Raw genomic sequence first — 18812 nt, forward strand, 5'->3', positions numbered from 1 at the left:
TTTATATTTTTTTTAAGAAATCCTCCAAAATAAACAATAAAAGTTACTTCACATTGATTTTGGGAAGCTTCCTAAATTAACTTTTTTGGAAGGCTTCCTCATGGACTTTTATTTGAGACTGTTATAAGACTTTTAGTGTTAGAAATCACCAGCATCGTTATGGATGTTAACGTTAAAAGTGTATCAGCATGTATTAATGTCATTTCAATCCTTGAATTTTATGGAATTAACTCTCTTAGTAAAATACCAATTTAAAAAAATGAGCATGGCTCAATTCAAGGGAAGATTGCATGTCAATAAATTGATTTTCTGGTACTATCTGATTGTGGGTTTTTTCACTTCGCATTAGTCAAAAAGAAGATCTCAGGGACTATCGCTGGATGCTATATATCACTGCCTGAACAGGACCATCTTGTACCAGTTCTCAAGGGCACACAAAACTGTTCCTCAGCAAGTGGCTCTCCTTGATTCCCTAAGGGTCCTTACTGTGAACAGGAACTTAATTCTGGGACCTGGAAATCATGATCAAGAGTTCATCAGCTGCCTAGCTCACTGCTTGATTAATCTGCATGTGGGAAGGTAAGTATCTTAGACAGAAGTTCATTGCAGAACCAGGGCTGTGAAGTATTAAGGTGACCTGTTCTCTCTCAGCACTCACCTTGCAAATAAATCAGCAAATTCTGAATGACTGTTAATAACTTTTCAGCCAGTGAAATACAAGCAAGCTTAAGTGATTCATTTTGAAACAAAATTAAGTTTGAGGAGCACAGATACAGAGAATGTTTTTATCTCCTTTTACAGAAGTATTTAAAAATACTGACACAAATGCTTATCTATCCATTTGTTGTTACTCTTTGATAATTTGAAATGTTTTCAGGGTAGAGAGAAACACTAGCGTAAGTAATTAATAGTCAAAGGGATCTGTCACTAGATTTATGGTCTATTGAACTATTTAATACAAATTCTGTATTTAGTACTTGGATGTATAGCATTGAATAAGTCCAGCCAGGTATTAAATCAGATGCCCATAACAAATGCTGTAGACACCAACTTTTCTGCATTGCTGAAAATGCCTGCCTACAACTTGTGTTTCATCCGAAGACACCAGGGAAGAATTGTCATCAGAAACTTTAATGCTATTTGTAGCCTCATCTGCTTCTTCAAATATTATCATCTTCCTTTACCACCACCAGTGTCTGTGGTGTGTCATATTTTATAAACCTTCAGTTCAGCTTGTGACTGTAGATTATCAGAACTCAAGTCCTGGACAGAAGTGAAGATATGTGCTGTCATAGCACGCATTAATCTCTGTGATTCTGTCACAGGGAATCAAATGCTTTAGCTTGGTTTTGGTTTGGGGTTTTTTGGGTGTTTTTTTCCCCTGGTGTTATTAATTGGTTGTGTATTTGTAGCAACGTTGATGGGTTTGGATTGGAAGCAGAAGCGAGGATGACAACTTGGCACATTATGATCCCCTCTGATATAGAACCAGATGGAGTCTACAATCAAGATGTCAGTGAAGGTAATATGAGAATGACAAAGCCACAGATACCTTCTAATGCTACTTCTGTATTGTCATCACTAGTCTTTTACCCTAGTTACTCCTTGGGCTGGGGAGAGGAGATTGTGGGATGGGACGGGGTGTATAACAATATTAAAAGTAGATTAAAATACCAAGACAGATATCCAGGGTTAGTTACTGTTCTGTTGAAATAGCAAGAGGTCATCATTGTTTTCTGGACATGCACCAGAATTAGAGATACTGTTTTATATGCATTGAGTTGAATGCAATAGAAATGGATCATTTTAGTTGTGCACCATTGTTTGTATCAACTGGATCTTACATAAGCATAGGGAAGAAATAACTGATTAAATTATTATTCAGTGGCATCCTCAGGATCTTTCACTCAAAGGAAATTTATGAACTAGCTGTGGAGAAAGGATGCAGTGATTTTTAATTTTAATTAATGCATATATTTACTATTTATGCAGGTGTGTACTTGTGCATAGTCATATGTAAAAGTATTAAGTGTAATGTATGTGTGGAATTATATATGTGTTTATAGAAATAAACTTCTATAAGATTTTTTTAAATCTCAATTTTGTTAATAACTAATCAGAGCCACTGTTTCAGATTCACAGAGAAAAAATTGTCAAAATTATCTGTTAGATACTTTCTGATAGAACATCAATGGCAGAAAAAGACAGTCTGGTCAAAGGCATTGTACGAGTCATTTAAGAGGGGAAGAAACTAGAGTATAATTGCAGAAATTATTCAGTTCACTACTGTAAAATTAACAATTCTATAAGCACCATAGAGAACTTACTGTTTGTGATCTTGTACTTACACAGGTCGCCAGCTTCTTTTAAAAGCTATAAACAGAGTGTGGACAGAGCTGATCCATAGTAAAAAACAGGTTTTAGAAGAAGTTTTCAAAGTGACGCTACCTGTCAATGATCGTGGCCAAGTGGATATAACTGTTGCAAGACCTTTTATTGAGGAAGCAAGTTTAAAGTGTTGGCAGAATCATTTGGGTAAGTTTAACTCAGGATTTATCTATCCTGAATGGTAGATTTCCCTGAGGTGAATGATACGCACTGGATGTTTTAATACGGGCTTAGCTTTTGTGTTGCAGTAAGTACTCTAAACTGTCTTTTTTTAACATCTCTCACTCAGAAACTTTACTGTATATAAGATGCACTTACAATCCTCTGCACGTAGGACCTTTATTCAGCAGTGTTGGTGATCTCAACAATGTCTTGTATTTCTGAGGCAGCGCGTGCCAACTAGCATACTGTGGATTAGTGATGGAGCTATTTAGCTCCTTCTCACGAACATTTGGATTAGCATGATCTGTGTTACCATTCTCAGGACCCCTCTTGAGCATGTCTGGGTGCAGCCTGCAAACTCTCGGTCTGGTGATAAGATTGGAAATGTGGGGCAGAACATTTCTTCTCTAGCAGCAGTGATACTTCTCGTCTTGGAAATCTGTTAGGAAGCAGCTTTGCAGGAAAAGGACCTGGGAATCCTGGTGGACAACAAGTTAAGCACAAGTTAGCTCTGTGCCCATGTAGTAAAGAAGGCCAACTGTTGCTGGACTGAATTAGTTAGAGTTTAGACAGCAGGTAATAAAATTCTATAGACGTGACTCCTTTGATGATTACAGAGCTCTAAAATAACTGAGGTTAACCTGGATGTACAGAAAGCATTTTTGCGAACTTGCAATACTTGGGGTTTTTTGCGGTCTCTCCATTTCTGGATGTGCTTTAATCCTGTCTGATGTTTGCTCAAGTTTCCAGTATCTCCCTCATAGTCAGTATATCTGCAGAAATGTTTTGAGTAGAATGAAAGATCTTAGGAGAAATTATTGCTATAAGAAAGTAGTAGTGATTTTAAAGGAAGAGAAAGCAAGCTTAAAAATGAAGCATATTAAAACAATGAGGAATGTGAGCATGTACTTTCTAAATCAAAGGTAACTAATACACAATACGATACATTAGCTGAATATCAGGAGAATGTTAAACTGTTGAGAGAGCTGAACTAAGCTGTGATTCTTTTTTTTTAACTTCAGTTTTAAAGTAAGCACACCAGTCCTGTGGAGTTGACTATCAGCTGGGATTGCTTTGTGTGCGCAAAAAGGTGAAGTAGGCCCACTTAGCTTCTCAGCTCAATACAGCATATTTTGCTGCCAGATTGGTTAGTGGGGTCATGTTGTAGCTGCTTTTTGGGTAGAGACACGATGCTCAGCTGCATTCTTTTTTATTTTTTTTTCCACAAGTGTCTACTGTTTATAACATAAATGATATAAATTCTGTTATCTTTATAACTGTCTTGAGAAAAAAATATTTCTCTGGGTGCTGTCTCCCTTCTTTGGAATGCCCTTTGTTCTTTAAGGAGCGTGAAATGGCAAAACTGAAGTTGGTGGGGTACAGGGGAGACTAGGTGATGATCTGGTGGTTTTTTTTTTTTTTAATACATAGTTGGTTTTCATCTCTTCAGATGAGGACAGCATTCATAGCTCATGGACCCTGATTTCAATAATCAATAAAATGAGTAGTAAATCTGTTTGTCATGCTTCATGTCAAAACGCAAGCAATTCCCAGATTTCACCTGGGGATCTTCCGTCATAGAAGTCATGAATGTTTGATGTAAATGTGAGTGCTGCTGGGCACTCTTAAGTAACAAGAAAAACCCACAAACAAACAAAACACATGCACACACTCCCAAAGCCACCCTAATCCCACCTTTTTAAAGCAGCAGAAAAGGTTATTCTCTTTAAAAAAAAAAAAAAACCAAAATATAACGGGGGGAAGGGTGAAAGAAATCCATCTCAAAAGTGCCCCAAACACTTTCTTTTTGTTTTTTCAGCTCATGAGAAGAAATGCATCAGTAGAGGGGAGGCTTTGGTTCCAACCACACAGTCCAAACTTTCACGAGTTAGCAGTGGGTTTGGACTCTCTAAACTAACTGGTTCAAGGAGAAACCGCAAGGAGAGTGGACTCAATAAACACAACCTCTCTACACAGGTACTTTCTATCAATTAATAACATGCAGTCTAAAATTCAGCGATGTGTGTTCAGGGTATGTGGTGTATCTAAGGAATCCTGCAGAGTATGAAATGACATCTAGTGCTTGGATTTCATTCCTCTTTTTGAATATCCAGACTGGACAGCTTCTGGACAGCTTTTGTGTGTCCTAATCTAGTAGGTGCATCTACGTTAAGCCAAGAGTTAAAACTCTAATGTTTTGATAATCTGGGTCTTAAATTCAGTTTGCACTACTGTTCTGGAATGGAATCTGTAAGACTGATGCTTGTCCTTCTTTCCATCCTGCCTCTAGGATGGAAAAAATCCATTTATGAGTGTGTATGTATCATGGCTGAACAAGTGCTGCTTTGCACTGTTTTTATTGTACTGCAGAGAAGAGTTCAACAAAACAGTATGTGGCAGTAGAATTGGACATTCACTTTATAAACCTGCTTGCTTTAAAAAAATAACTAAATTTAAGAAAAAATATTAGACCAGACTAGCACAGCAGTGGTGCTCTCAGCAGGACAGTACCTAATGGGGCATTGCAAGAGTTAGTATAACATATTTGAGGCATATTTGAAAGAGAGGTTTTGAAAGTGCATTGGCAGGGGAGTTGGACTGGATGATCTCCAGAGGTCCCTTCTGATCCTGATGATTCTATGATTCTGTGAAGAGGAAGAAGCTCACAAACTGAGCTGACAGGCGCCATTGCTGGGCGTATCAGTATAGGGAGCGGTAAGTGAAAACAGGTATAATGCAGTACAGAGTGAGGAGTGCTGAGTGTGTTGAGAATTTCCTACAAACTAGGCAGCATCCACAAAGTATTACTTGAAAGGAAATAGGGAAAAGTAGTGATATTTGTCAGTGCCAATCCTTAGCTCTTTGGGAATGTTCTGAACTGTTATGTGTTTTGGAATATTTTCCAAATATTTGCCAGGAAACCCCAAACAAAACAAAACCTTAAATATTGTTGCATGCAATAGGTTGAAATTCATCATGTAAGTAATTTTATTTGTCCAAGAAACAATCCTTTTCAAGCAAGTTTAGCAAAGTGATGTATTCATAGGCTTTTCATTTAATCAAAATCTTCTTTTATTAAGTGTCTTTCTGCCTGTCCTCTTACCTTTGTACTAGGAAATTTCCCAGTGGATGTTTACTCACATTGCAGTGGTTCGGGACCTGGTTGATATGCAGTATAAGGAATATCAGGAGGTAAGGTTCAGAGGATTCATTACCTGACACTGATATTTTCACCTGTTAGGTTAGACTGATCCCATTTCTCATAAAAATATTTGGCTGTCATTGGTGAAATGCTTGAATGTTTAGATATAGTTGTTATTTTAAAGTTTTTTTAAATGCAATCAAATAAGTGAGGAAACTCATTTGGATATGGTGTTAGATGAAAATTCTTGTATCAATATTACATGTTAAATCTTAACTTTTTTCAAGAAGGTTAATTAGTCTTTCCTTAGAAGTGTGTGGGGGAAAAAAAAAAGAGATTGGAAATATACTAGAGTATGGTGTCTTTCTAAAACATTGTACAAAAATTTCAGAGAAGATGTGGAGAAATACTGTGTACATACACTAGTACAAACACCCACTGTGTTTTACAGTAACACAAAGAAAATTTTATGGTACTTTTCCTAAATCATACAGTGATAGAAAGTGGCTGCTCTGTGCCTTCTAGAATGAAATCATTGCACCCTGTGGTTTCTTTCAAATATCCCCAAAGACCTTTAGTTCAAACTAGTTGCTGAACTGCATGCTATAAATCTTAAGAAATCGGCTTATGAGAAAGACAAGTCATTGAAAGTAATTAGTTAAAAAAACAATCACCAAACTTTGCTTCATTTAACTTCTTTCTCCAATGTAAGTACAGTCAGGGAAGGCTTCCAAAACAATTTTTGTTTTCATTCTTAAAATCCTTTTTCAAAATCAGTGGCTTAGTGTTACATTTCTTTCATATTTGCTGTTTAGAAATTCATTAAGAAATCTCATTAAGGCACACTAAAAAATGCTGCTAGAATTATTCTTACATATTTTCCTGTGAAAATGTCTCTGCTCACATCAGAGACAGGCATGAAAGCATGAATCCTGATGCATCTACAAATGTCTTTGTATTCAGCGTCAGCAGAATGCGTTAAAATATGTGACAGAAGAGTGGTCTCAAATTGAATACGAGTTACTACGAGAACGAGGTTTGTGGGGTCCCCCCATTGGCTCCCATCTTGACAAGTGGATGTTGGAGATGACTGAGGGTCCCTGCAGAATGAGGAAAAAGATGGTGCGAAATGACATGTTTTACGTTCAGTATCCATACATGCCTGAAGCTGAGCAAGAAGCAAACGTACTGGTAAGTAGTCAAGATTTTGTGATGGGTAATTTTATGGCCTGTTGTAAAATCTGTATTTTTCTAAGTTTATTGTAAGAAACATATTTTACTCTGGTATTACCTGGTACATCCTAGCTGGTTGGTGAGGTCGAGTTGTTCCTCGTAGTATATTTAGGGAAGGGACTGAATCACTCAGCTCAAAACTAAGTGCACTCAAAGCCTAGCAATTACAACATAAGATGAGGTGTGCTTGCGTCAGCTAAGTGGTCATGCCAGTGCACAGTAGCAGCATCTTCACAAACCTCTGGAGGTGGAGGAGTACCATAACTATGGGAGGTTTCAGTCTGAGTTCTCAGCCTTATGCTAAGTAACATGGTAAACAGTGATCTGAAGCCAGTTCATGGGCCTTGCTTTGGGTGCGTTTATGAAACGTATTTTCATCTGTCCAAGAATATGAACATGGGCTGTGTAGCAGAAATGCACGTGGCCTTTGAAAGCTTGACAGTTAGCTCCTGTTAATTTTGCAACACCGTTTTTAAGAAATGGAGCAGTGTTTATTGTGTCTTTTCAGGCATGGGGTCATGCATGCAGGATCTTTTTCCTCAAGTGTGAGTGCCAAAGTACTTAAAAAAAACAAACAAAAAGTAGCATTCAGCCAGTTTTAAACCCTTAGGTATATTTATCTGCTTGCAATCTGACACACAATAGCTGTAGTGACAGTCTAATTCACACAAAGTGATGAACATGCCATCATACATTCTTCTCAAAAGTGTTCTTTCTCTGATGCTTATATAATTGATGCCCTGTTTTCAGTCTGACTTCTCAAGTAGACTTCCTGAGACATCTGATGATACCATTCCTCAAAAGGTAAAGAATACATACACTGACTGAAAGAATGTGAAATAAATACAACTTTTTTCCTCCTGCATGTTAGGCAATCTTAACAAGGCTTCTACGTTTGGCTTTCAACTTGCTCTTTCAGTAAATATTTCCAGGCCTAAAGGTTTTTTCAGTAATCACTTTAGAAGATGTTACTGTGCTCTTCTCAGCCTTCATATAATAAAATTTTCTGTAGATCTTACCTTCCTTGCTGCACACTAACAGGCTGTGTTGGGCTGTGCTATCACTGTTCTCACTGTGCGAAGTGTTGTGGCTTTGGGATCTGAACTAATGGTCGATGGAACATGTTTAGTAATGGGCAATATAATCACTCGGAAGCACTTACCGGAAAAGTTAAGTGTTTCTTTCTAAGAGAGAATCCGGTGAGCAGTTTTGCTCCTTTTTGGCTATAATGAGCTGTAACAGACTTACTTCTGTTAGTGCCCATATTAATTCTGTCTCAGCTGACTCTTCTCCTCATTTTTACTATTAATGAAATATATACATTTGTTTAAAAAATATGAATCCTGAGTTGAAAATAACAGACTTGTTTGGAAGTGGCTTCTCTACAAGCCTCTCAGTATTATGCTGCTTCTCTGTTAATTACATTTGCAGTCTTGCCCATCACTAAGTACAATGTGTAATGTGTGTTCACTCATTTTGAATTACATTCAACAATAAACTAATATGTATAAATGGAAGTAATTCTGTTATACAGAATATCAGATATAAATAGTTACTGTTTTCCTTTATTCATGGTAGCAGTTAGGTGCTAGTTAGGATTTCTCTCTGTAGGCTATACGTAAGTTGCTTCCACAGAGGTTTTAAGCATCCTTTAAGTGGCATTTTCATGATGATAAAGAGTAAAGACTTAGTTGAACATAAGTGAGCAAATTAGATCACAGTGCCTTAAATTTTTTATTTGGGGGCTTAGCCAGTTTGCCCTGAAATAATAAATCTCTGTGTTGCTCATCTTAATCTCTTTGTCATCCCGAGCATCCATTTGTAATAAAGCTAGTTTGATTTTATGGGTCGTTTAGTTTCTCACTATACTATCATACAGATGAACAAAACAAAACCCCAAACGAAAAAAACCAACCCACGTTTTATGTATTTCCGTGCAAAAATGGACAAGGGAAAATCTTGATTGGAGTGTCAGTGATATTCTACAATTCTACATAATGTAAAACAGTCAATTGGATTTATAGTAATAATATTTTTAATTAACCCAACCTAATTTTGAAATTTATGGGAAATAATGCTACAAAACAAAAAATTATTTCTGGTGGAGAACTGAACACATTCACAAAGCTTTCTAGAGTTTGAGGGTGGGGTTAAACAGTAGAGAAGAAAACTTTCAACTGCAGTATAAAATCAATGGGTTTTCATCCATCCATGTGTATCAGTGTGTTTCAATTTTGGAAAGGCTCTTGGCTCTTTAATACCTCTTTTATCTTCTCCTGTCATCATTTTGACATATTTATTGTCCTCATGTAGTTCTTCTATTTCAAATGTTACCTCCATAATCAAGTGAGGAATGTAAGAATTAGCCTGTGGTAGGGGATGGGATGGACAAAGGAAAAAAACCAAAACAACAAACCAACCCCACAATCAAAAAACCCACAAAAAAAAGCCTTCAACAAAACCAACCACAAACAAAACAAACCACAAAACCAAAACAACCCACCACACCACCACCACCATATTGAAATGTTCATAATCCATTGTCATCACCTAAAGGTACAGACAATGCTCAAAGAATTACTTTGGTTAAATGGATACTCGTGCAGGTCTCCTACCCACAAACCATCAGAATCTTTACTGGAAAAGAAACAACTGAATTGATCAAGAAGTGTGAGCCTTAAAGCCTGCCCCTGGATGCTTTTAGTTCATACCAACTTCCACATATCTGTATCTTTCCTTGAGGCAACTTTTTATTCAAACTGTTGCCTAGCAGAGAAATCATCTGGCTAATGAATAAGCTGCATATGTTGTAGGGAGTTACGAAAGACGATAAAATGTCTATCTGATGTATCAGTCACAAGTATCCCAGCCTTTCATGACAGTTCATAACATACTGGCCACACTTCTTATTTCCCATGTGGTAGGTTTATCTGCAGGCAGTTCTTGAACCCCATTGTTACTAGAGTGGCTGAAGTAAGTGGCAATTTAGCTGACAGATTAGATCTACTGAAGAGTCTCTGGTTTTGTCTGTGTTGTTGTATGACTACACACGCACAAAGCACTTGATGGGCTTGCACTGTGCTGCACACAGTATTCCTGATATACAATCACTGGAGTGAGGAGTTGACTGACCAAGTGATTTCTTCAATTATTTCAAAGAAACCTGCTCGTTACCGAAGAGCTATAAGTTATGACAGTAAGGAGTACTACATGCGCCTGGCTTCTGGGAACCCGGCAGTCTTTCAGGATGCTATAGAAGAGAACACAGTGGGTGAAACAACTCAGCAGGAGCCAGAACATGGGGAGGACACTATTGCAAGAGTCAAAGGTTAGATTGTTTTGTTTTGTCCTGAATAGTTTCTGTATATTTATCTGCCTTTATATCTTCTCATGCTTTTGTATAAAGGTCCTGTAGGACTCCTGTTTTAAGGTCTTAGCATTACATCAGTAATTTAAAAGTTCAGTAAGTTTTGCGAAGTGACTTTTTGGTGTGTCAGGTTTTTATTTATCTATCTGTTCTTTTCCAGGCCTGGTGAAGCCTCCCCTGAAAAGATCTCGTTCTGCTCCTGATGGAGGAGATGATGAAAGCCAGGAACAATCACAGGATCAAATTGTTGAGGGGAGTTCAATTGATGAAGAGGAAAAGACTGACAATACAACTTTGCTTCGACTTCTTGAAGAAGGAGAGAAGGTACTGTGTACTTCAAACACACTAAGCACTTACTGTGTTGTAATTTCTGCCTTACATGCTGCAAGCACAAATAATTGTCCTAAATAACTTCACTGACCTACAGCTGAATTTGGTTAATATTTCATCAGCTTCTTTCTTGAAACCAAATGCGTGCTGTGGTTCCAAGAGGATCTCAGCTGAAAATCCTGTGCTGGAAATGTTCAATTTCTTTCTTTCTGCCTGCTAGAGAAAAAAGAGTCTGTCCTGAAGCAAAAGCTACAAGCTATCCCATACTTGGATTATTATACTGTCAGCTTAATTCTATGGAATAGTTAGGGTTGGAAAGGACCTTAAGGTCATGTAGTTCCAAACACCCTGCCATGGGCAGGGACACCACACACTCGACCATGTCACTCAAGACTCCATGCAACCTAGCCTTGAACACTACTAGGGGTGGAGCATATGTTGAAAATACATATATGGAACTTGTTCCCTTCATTGGAATGAAAAACCTTGGTAGTGTTTTATCTCCAAGAACAGTGTTGAGCAACTGTGCTGTGTATTTGGTACTTCAGGCTTTGTGTGTCTAAAGTATACCAGTAAATACATTTGTGATCATAGCTGAGTGGGCTACAGGTTCTAAAATATTCTCAAGAAGCATGGTGCAAGAGGATAAGTTGTAATATATGAATCTATAATCACAGAGGAGGCTTTATTTAACTTCTTTCCCAGTTGGTAATCACAGGAATTAGGTATATGTCTGATAAGGGGGAAAATAGCAGAGTTTTTGCTGTATCTACAAGTGATAAAGCAGTGTCTGGGGCTTGTTCTGACAAAGTAACAGTCTGAGCCTGAACTCCTTAACATGTTTTTGCTAAGTGTCTGCTTTCCATTACAGATTCAGCATATGTACCGCTGTGCTCGGGTTCAGGGCCTTGACACCAGCGAAGGGCTGCTTCTCTTTGGGAAAGAGCACTTCTATGTCATTGATGGGTTTACCATGACAGCTACCAGAGAAATACGGGATATTGAGACACTGCCTCCAAAGTGAGTAGATTAATAGAGAGTTTCTTCAATCTTTAATAGCTGAACAAGAAGTATTACTGATATTTTGGAGGAGTCAGCTCCAAAATAGTGTTGGATTCAGAAGGACCTCAGGAACAGTTTTCTCTCTGCTCACAAATTGCTCAGTGTATATCATGAAAATCAGCTGTTTCTGTACCTGGACTCTCATATGGATTGAGAGAATAATTCTTCTAAATTATCTTCTTTTTAATCACTTCTCTCTTGCTTGTTTATGCTCATTTACAGGATGCATGAGCCAATCATACCTCGGGGAGCAAGGCAAGGTCCAAGTCAACTCAAAAGAACATGCAGCATATTTGCATATGAAGATATCAAGGAAGTACATAAAAGGAGATACCTTTTACAGGTAACTTGGGCACCATATTTGGATTGAGGAGCCAACTTGGATTTTTTTGACAATGTTGTCATTTTTTAAAAGTAAAATAAATACATAATTGATCAACATTTTGAAACTGAAGGTATTCACTGTGTTGAAATTTGAGTGCTTAAGTTGGGCATCCTTGTTTGAATATTTGGCTTACCTTGGGTCAGTTTATTTGGGTGTATTTTAGTGAATTTTAGTGTTACAAAAATAAAGCATCATAGGCTGCACTAAGCAAAGTCTGCTTCAACATAATTTGGTGTCAGATGTAGTAGAGTATGACTAAAGGTCTGTACCTGACCTTCAGAGGTGACAAGCAAATAAATGTGTTAGTGTTGACATGGGATTGTCCTCTTTGTTTTCAGCCAATTGCAGTTGAAGTTTTCTCAGGAGACGGACGAAACTATCTTCTGGCTTTCCAAAAAGGGGTTAGAAACAAAGTTTATCAAAGGTATTGTAAAATAAGTTAGAATATTTAATCTGACTATTTACAAATATCTGTGTTGAGCCATACTTGAGCCTACAGTGACCTAAACCCCAGAAGTAGTTCGCAAGAGCAATGAGTGTGAGGCAGTGGATGACCTGATAACAACTCAGTGCTGCACAAAGGAACCACTAGGAGGCACTAATGCCCGCATGTGAAACTTGGGGGGTGTCCAGTGACAAAAAGGTCATTCCAATTTTGTTTAAGATGTTACGTAGCTGCTCAAAACGAGGTCTGTAACTGTATTAAGTGCACACTATTTCTAGGAAGATGACATACCAAGGACAGAAACACTAATCTTAATCTCCTTTTAACTACTGATTCAGGTTTTTGGCTGTGGTGCCATCTCTAACTGATAGTTCAGAGTCAGTGTCTGGGCAGAGACCAAACACCAGCGTAGAGCAAGGGTAAGTGATTCTGTTCTTCACAAGCTGTATAGCTCATCAGTTTCCAGTAAATGATGTTTTCAAATAAATGATGCATGAAGACCAGGCTGGATGGGGCTTTGAGCAACCTGGTCAGTGGAAGGTGTCCCTGCCCATGGCAGGGGGGTTATAACTAGATGAGCTTTAAGGTCCTTTCAAACCCAAACCATTGTGTGCTTCTATGCTTGTGTTAAGGTCAAGATTCACTGGAGAGTACTGTGACCTCAATTTAAAATTGGTCATTACCAAAATAAATAACTATTGATATTGTGCTCCAGTTATTTTAAATGTACTGATACCAATGGCAGCATTGGTATATCTTCTTACTAATTAATATATGCTATCAGGATTAACGTTACAGGTATACAGACACATTCTGAGAGGAATTGGAGTGCCCAAGCCATTATTAGATTTGTCCAAGTTGTTAAAAGTATTTTCCCCATCAACACCCTGTTAGATACATTTGTATTTGCACTGAATTGCATGATCAACGTGTATAATTTTAACAGTATGTGTTTAGAAATGAAAAAAAGGCATTGCTAGAGCAAAAAGGAACAAAGCCCCATTTTTCTCATCATTACAATTTACAAGTTTTAATCTTAAAACTTTAGATTGTCTTGTGAAGATGTAACCCAGATCTTACTGCTGAGTCGGATATTGCACTTTCTTCTTCCCATTAGGTCTGGCTTGCTTAGCACTTTAGTGGGAGAAAAATCTGTTACTCAAAGATGGGAAGTAAGTATGAAAATGTTGCGGGGGTTCTTTTATTCAATTCCACATTTTGTAATGCTACATAATTAATCAACGCACATAAGTTGCATCCTTTTATTTGAACACTTAGAATATACTACTATAGAAAGTGTATCTTAGCATTTTAGTTTGTAGTATTCTATGGAATCATCATCACATAAGAAATGATTCTACCATTGAAAATGCAAGAGGAGGGACTGTAGTAAAAGTAAGAGTGAGCATTGTAATGTTGAAGTAAGATTTGTATGTTTGGGGACAGCTGAGCACTTCAACAGTCTGACAGCGTAGACATTTGATTGTTGTAAAGTGAACACTTTACAGTGCTGTTATCTGTCTTCCTTAAGAGAGGAGAAATCAGTAACTTCCAGTACCTGATGCACTTAAACACACTGGCGGGCAGATCCTATAATGATCTCATGCAGTACCCTGTCTTTCCCTGGATCCTCGCAGACTACGATTCAGAGGTAAATATCTTTTCAGTGTTGTCAGTAATCTTTTATATGTTGGAGGTTTTGCAAGTATTACAGCTGGATCATACTGCCTTGGTAAAAGAGAGGCTTGTCTTTATCACCAGTTGTTTGATTTCATCTATTTTGTAATGTTCTTCACATTTCTCAGTGGGTAGGGTATTAGAGATTCCTGGCTGTCCTGTCCTATGTGGGCAGGTCCTTGCCTGCACTGAGTTTACAGATATTATTGGCCTGTTGCACATGCTAGGGCCAGAATCCATAGCTTGTTATAAGGCAGTCGCCTCTCTGCGTTGCAGCAGTTCCTGTAAGTCTTTGCATTAACTTTCTACTGAATATCCAGAAGGACGTTATGCTTGTCCAGAAGACTGTGGTAGGGGCTACTATGAAATCTGGTCCCATGGTGAAACATTTGCTTTTGAAAAAGAGGAAACATCCTATTAATGCTTTTGCAGGTAGCCATTGCTACCAGCCAGACCACGACATAAGATATTGTTAAGGGTGCATCTGGAGTATTCAATAACAGAATTATCGGGAATTGGGGAACAGGGTGAGGAGAGCAGGGTAAAAGTTATCCAGAGCCCAGATGTGACTTAAAATAAAAAACACTGACTCTCTTGGATCAGACTAAAGGATTGTTTTAAGCATATCCAACACTGTGCCTGCTGTGATGCAAAGATGACAGCCTTCAGAGGTATGTGATGTTAAATATAGTAATCAGTAGTGTTGAAAGGATTGGTTTGTTTTTTGTGTGTTGTTGCTGTTTGTGGTGGGGATTTTTGTTCTTTGGGTTTTTTTAATCGGTGTCTGTTTTATTTTTTAAAGGAACTGGATCTTACAAATCCCAAGACATTCAGAAACCTGGCCAAACCTATGGGAGCTCAAACAGAAGATAGGCTAGCCCAGTACAAGAAGCGATACAAAGATTGGGAAGATCCCAATGGTAAGCAATGATCCATCCAGCAGGAAGAGCAGATGGACCGTGTGCCTGGCTGCATAATGAGAGGGGGTTACGGGTTTTTGTATTATGGGTCAAGAAGTCTGGATGTGGATATGCAGAACTCTACTGTGGTTTTTAGTGACTCTCCAACAAATAATAAATTAGAGCAAAGGGAGGTTGGTTTTCTTGGTGTGCTGTTTGTTTTAAATCCAAATGACACCTTTCGTTTGTATGTAAAACTGAAGACAAAACAGTCACACATTCAGAACAGTTTAATATTGTCTAAAGGCTAGAATGGGCAAGCATAGGAAGCATACAACCAGCTGTCTCTGCTAATAAGGTTTGAGTGCTGCTGTAAGACAGTAAGTTGTACAAAGGAATAGAGGTACTTCTGCATTAATAGTACTTGAGCTTTTTCATTTCTTGTCTTAATGCATGTGTTTTTTGTAAGGAAACAGCATTTTCTCAGGAAAACCAAATGACTCAAAATGAGGTACACTTAAATTACATATTCTTGCTTTTAGAGCTTTCTTACGTATTGAAAATAAAACTTGTGTATTTGGCAAGGCATCTATTGCATAATACATTTCTTCTTGTGTGCTTTTATTGAAGATACAAGCCTGTTCAACTATTGCAGCACTGTTCTATATCAAACAGCAGGTGGCAAAGAAGTTCATTTCTAGAAATGAATCAGTATGTTCTAAGTGTATTTATGAAGACTTTTTGGCAGGAAATTAGGAAAGTAAAAGCTGTTCAAATTCTGTAGCAAAGAATTCTGAGACTTATTTCTACTCAAGCCTTTAATGCCACAGTAACCAATAAGACTAAAAGTGAAAAAGAAGCCCATTGAATTAGGGCTACTGGACTGCAGCCAAAACTCAAGCGGTGGCTCAAGAAAGTTTTCAGATTCTTGAGAATGAAAACTAAAAATTCCAATTCAAAACATGTCAAAAGTCACAAAATAATTAAAATGTAGCACTAATTTTCCCTTTTTTTAAGTACTACTGATTCTGTCACTTAACTGCTTTATTTGTCCTACATTTGTGATTTTTTAATCTTCCACAGGGGAAACCCCAGCTTATCACTATGGGACCCACTATTCATCGGCCATGATAGTGGCTTCCTATCTTGTTCGGATGGAGCCTTTTACTCAGATTTTCTTACGATTACAGGTAAAAATTGCATCACTTCACTTCATGTTTCTTTTCATTTGAGACCTAGGTGAAAAATATGACCAGTCTGCTTTGTTTTAATCAAACATGGTAGGAGAAATATTTTTAGCAAAGTTGTTATTGCCTGGGAGGTTTTTGATGTTTCTTTGTAAAAGATATAACAGAATTCACTTCTTTTTTTCCTGTAGTTTGAATTGAATGTATGTGGAACAGAATAGCAGACAAAAAACAGAGCAAGTTTTATAATGACACTGCTCATCATTCTTTTTTCATCTGTTGTTGAAAGAATCTTATGCCAGTTGTTTAGTTCTATACTGGAGGAGTGAAAAGCTTGTTATTTTAAATGAATGTGTTTATCCAAAGAGCTATTTTAGTTACTCAGTGCTAAAATAAACAAATGTTTGCAGAGCCTGGAAGTGTTTGCCAGTTTGATGGGTAATGGGGTTTGTAACATTACATGCCAAATATTTTCCTATACAGAACCCAGCAGGCAAAAATATTTGTGTTGCTCTAGAAGAGTCTAAACTTTGAAATGGGACTAGATGACTCTCTTCTTAAAATTCTATATATCTGTATCTCAGTGTTTACTCTTATTATGTACCAGAAAGTAATGCAACTGTTTAAATCTGTTGTGTTAGAGGAAGAATCATGCTACCTTGTATAGTGTCTTTATTAGGCAGAGGATGTTCTGGTTTGCCTTCTTGGCAAAATCTGCTGTTCTGAGAGATGCTCTGCTGCTGACATGCTTCTTGCTCTGTCCCGCAGGGCGGTCACTTTGACCTGGCTGACCGAATGTTTCACAGCGTACGGGAGGCTTGGTATTCAGCATCAAAGCACAACATGGCAGACGTGAAGGAGCTCATCCCAGAGTTCTTCTACCTCCCTGAGTTCCTGCTCAATTCCAACAATTTTGACCTAGGTAGGCAGAAAGAGCTTGATAGCGCTGCAAGGGGTGCAAGAACAGTGCCAGACAGTCTGATGTGAGAGAAGTGTATCATAATACAGGCAGAAAAAGATCTGTTTAACTGCATGAGAAAATGACAGATGACTTGCATATTCTGACGTGAAAGGATAAGCAGGACTACTTCTGGTATTTCCTGATACTACATGCTTATTCAGTATCATATTTGAAAGTCTGAATAATTCAGAACTTATCATTTCATTGGGAGGGGTGTAGCAGGAATTCTTATTTCCTCTGTGATACCTCAGATTTACTTTTCCAGATTTATCAGACTGAAGATATTTTCTTAAGCAATGAATATTAATTTTAAGCAGTTAATGATATGTTAATGATAATGTTAATTATAATGTTCTGATAATTGCTGAGTGAGATACTGAAGTACCCAAACAGGATTTTTGTTCAGAGTGTCATATTTTAGTTGATTTTTGGGTTTTTTTTACCAGCTCAATACAGACAGATAATCATGTTTTCTTGGAGTTTCTCTGATCTGTATTTTTCTCCATGTGACTTGCTCCTCCATGATTGTGTTCACCATCCACTTTTGCGTATTTTTTTAAGCTTTGCAAAATCTGACAGTCTTCACTTTTAGAACTTCCCCCTAAAGCATTCTTAAAGTTTTTGTTGAACTGTCACAGTTAGCTTTTGTGAGAGTGATTACTTCAACAGGAGCCAAATTTCACTCCTATTGGCCATAGGAGATACATGTTCTTTAGTATGTATGTCACTGTTAACAGTGGCATTAAGCTCTTCCTTTCTGAGCTCTGTGCTGTGAATCCAAGAGCAATAATGAAGCTTAATCAAGCTGTAGGTTTTAACAGGCTCAAATACCTTATTCAGAATGTGTTGTAAGAGGTTGAAAGCACAACCTTACAAAAACAAAAGCAACACCAAAAGAACACCCCACAAAACCTCTCCCAAGTATATTTCACACAGAAGGATATGGCCATTACCAGAACAATCATAGAATCATAGAACGATTTGGGCTGGAAGGGACCTTAAAGCTCATCTAGTTCTAACCCTCCTGCCATGATCAGGAACGCCTACCCACTACACCAGGTTGCTCAAAGCATCGTCCAACCTGGCCTTGAACACTGCCAGGAATGTAGCAGCCACAACTTCTCTGGGCACCCTGTGCCAGTGTCTCACCACCCTCATAGTGAAGAATTTCTGCCTAAAAATCTAATTTAGATCTACGCACTTTCCGTTTAAAGCCATGCCCCCTTGTTCTGTCACTACATGCCCTCTGGGTGCAAAATGGGCAGCTGCTATGGTAGCAGTTCCCTATAGCAGGGTTGGCTGCTTAGGTGTGAGCTCAACTGATGTAACAAGATTCTGTCTGCAATGATTGCTGAAGGCTATTTTACTTGCTGATGTTTTCATGAACTTTTGTGGACTGCAGTGGATCTTTCCCATGATGGGGAGAGAAAAGACAAAACTTAAGCAGAAAAATTAAACCAAAATAATCATGTACTTGATGGGGAAACATAAAGGTTTTGAGTTCAAGACTGTACATTATGTCATGGTGTAAGCCCAGCCAGCAACTTGGAACCACGCAGCCCACCGCCCAGCCC

At 38.0% G+C, this 18812-nt stretch overlaps 1 protein-coding gene across 1 annotated transcript in view; it reads left to right on the forward strand.

Annotated features, from left to right (window-relative positions):
* Window positions 1–349: 349 nt before the first annotated feature.
* WDFY3 (WD repeat and FYVE domain containing 3) overlaps window positions 350–18812 on the forward strand; it is a gene marked incomplete at its 5' end in the record, with an annotated part of 31415 nt that continues 12952 nt past the window's right edge. The window contains 18 exons of the mRNA XM_010023905.1: window positions 350–579; window positions 1413–1522; window positions 2353–2535; window positions 4370–4527; window positions 5665–5742; window positions 6656–6883; window positions 7676–7729; window positions 10085–10253; window positions 10453–10616; window positions 11494–11642; window positions 11907–12027; window positions 12408–12493; window positions 12853–12933; window positions 13632–13686; window positions 14046–14165; window positions 14994–15111; window positions 16174–16280; window positions 17046–17199. Coding sequence (XP_010022207.1) covers window positions 350–579; window positions 1413–1522; window positions 2353–2535; window positions 4370–4527; window positions 5665–5742; window positions 6656–6883; window positions 7676–7729; window positions 10085–10253; window positions 10453–10616; window positions 11494–11642; window positions 11907–12027; window positions 12408–12493; window positions 12853–12933; window positions 13632–13686; window positions 14046–14165; window positions 14994–15111; window positions 16174–16280; window positions 17046–17199 — 2365 coding nt within the window. The remainder of the gene's footprint in view (window positions 580–1412; window positions 1523–2352; window positions 2536–4369; window positions 4528–5664; window positions 5743–6655; window positions 6884–7675; window positions 7730–10084; window positions 10254–10452; window positions 10617–11493; window positions 11643–11906; window positions 12028–12407; window positions 12494–12852; window positions 12934–13631; window positions 13687–14045; window positions 14166–14993; window positions 15112–16173; window positions 16281–17045; window positions 17200–18812) is intronic.

The sequence above is a fragment of the Nestor notabilis genome, unplaced genomic scaffold (assembly GCF_000696875.1).
Source record: "Nestor notabilis isolate BGI_N333 unplaced genomic scaffold, ASM69687v1 scaffold4101, whole genome shotgun sequence".
Classification (NCBI taxonomy): domain Eukaryota; kingdom Metazoa; phylum Chordata; class Aves; order Psittaciformes; family Psittacidae; genus Nestor; species Nestor notabilis.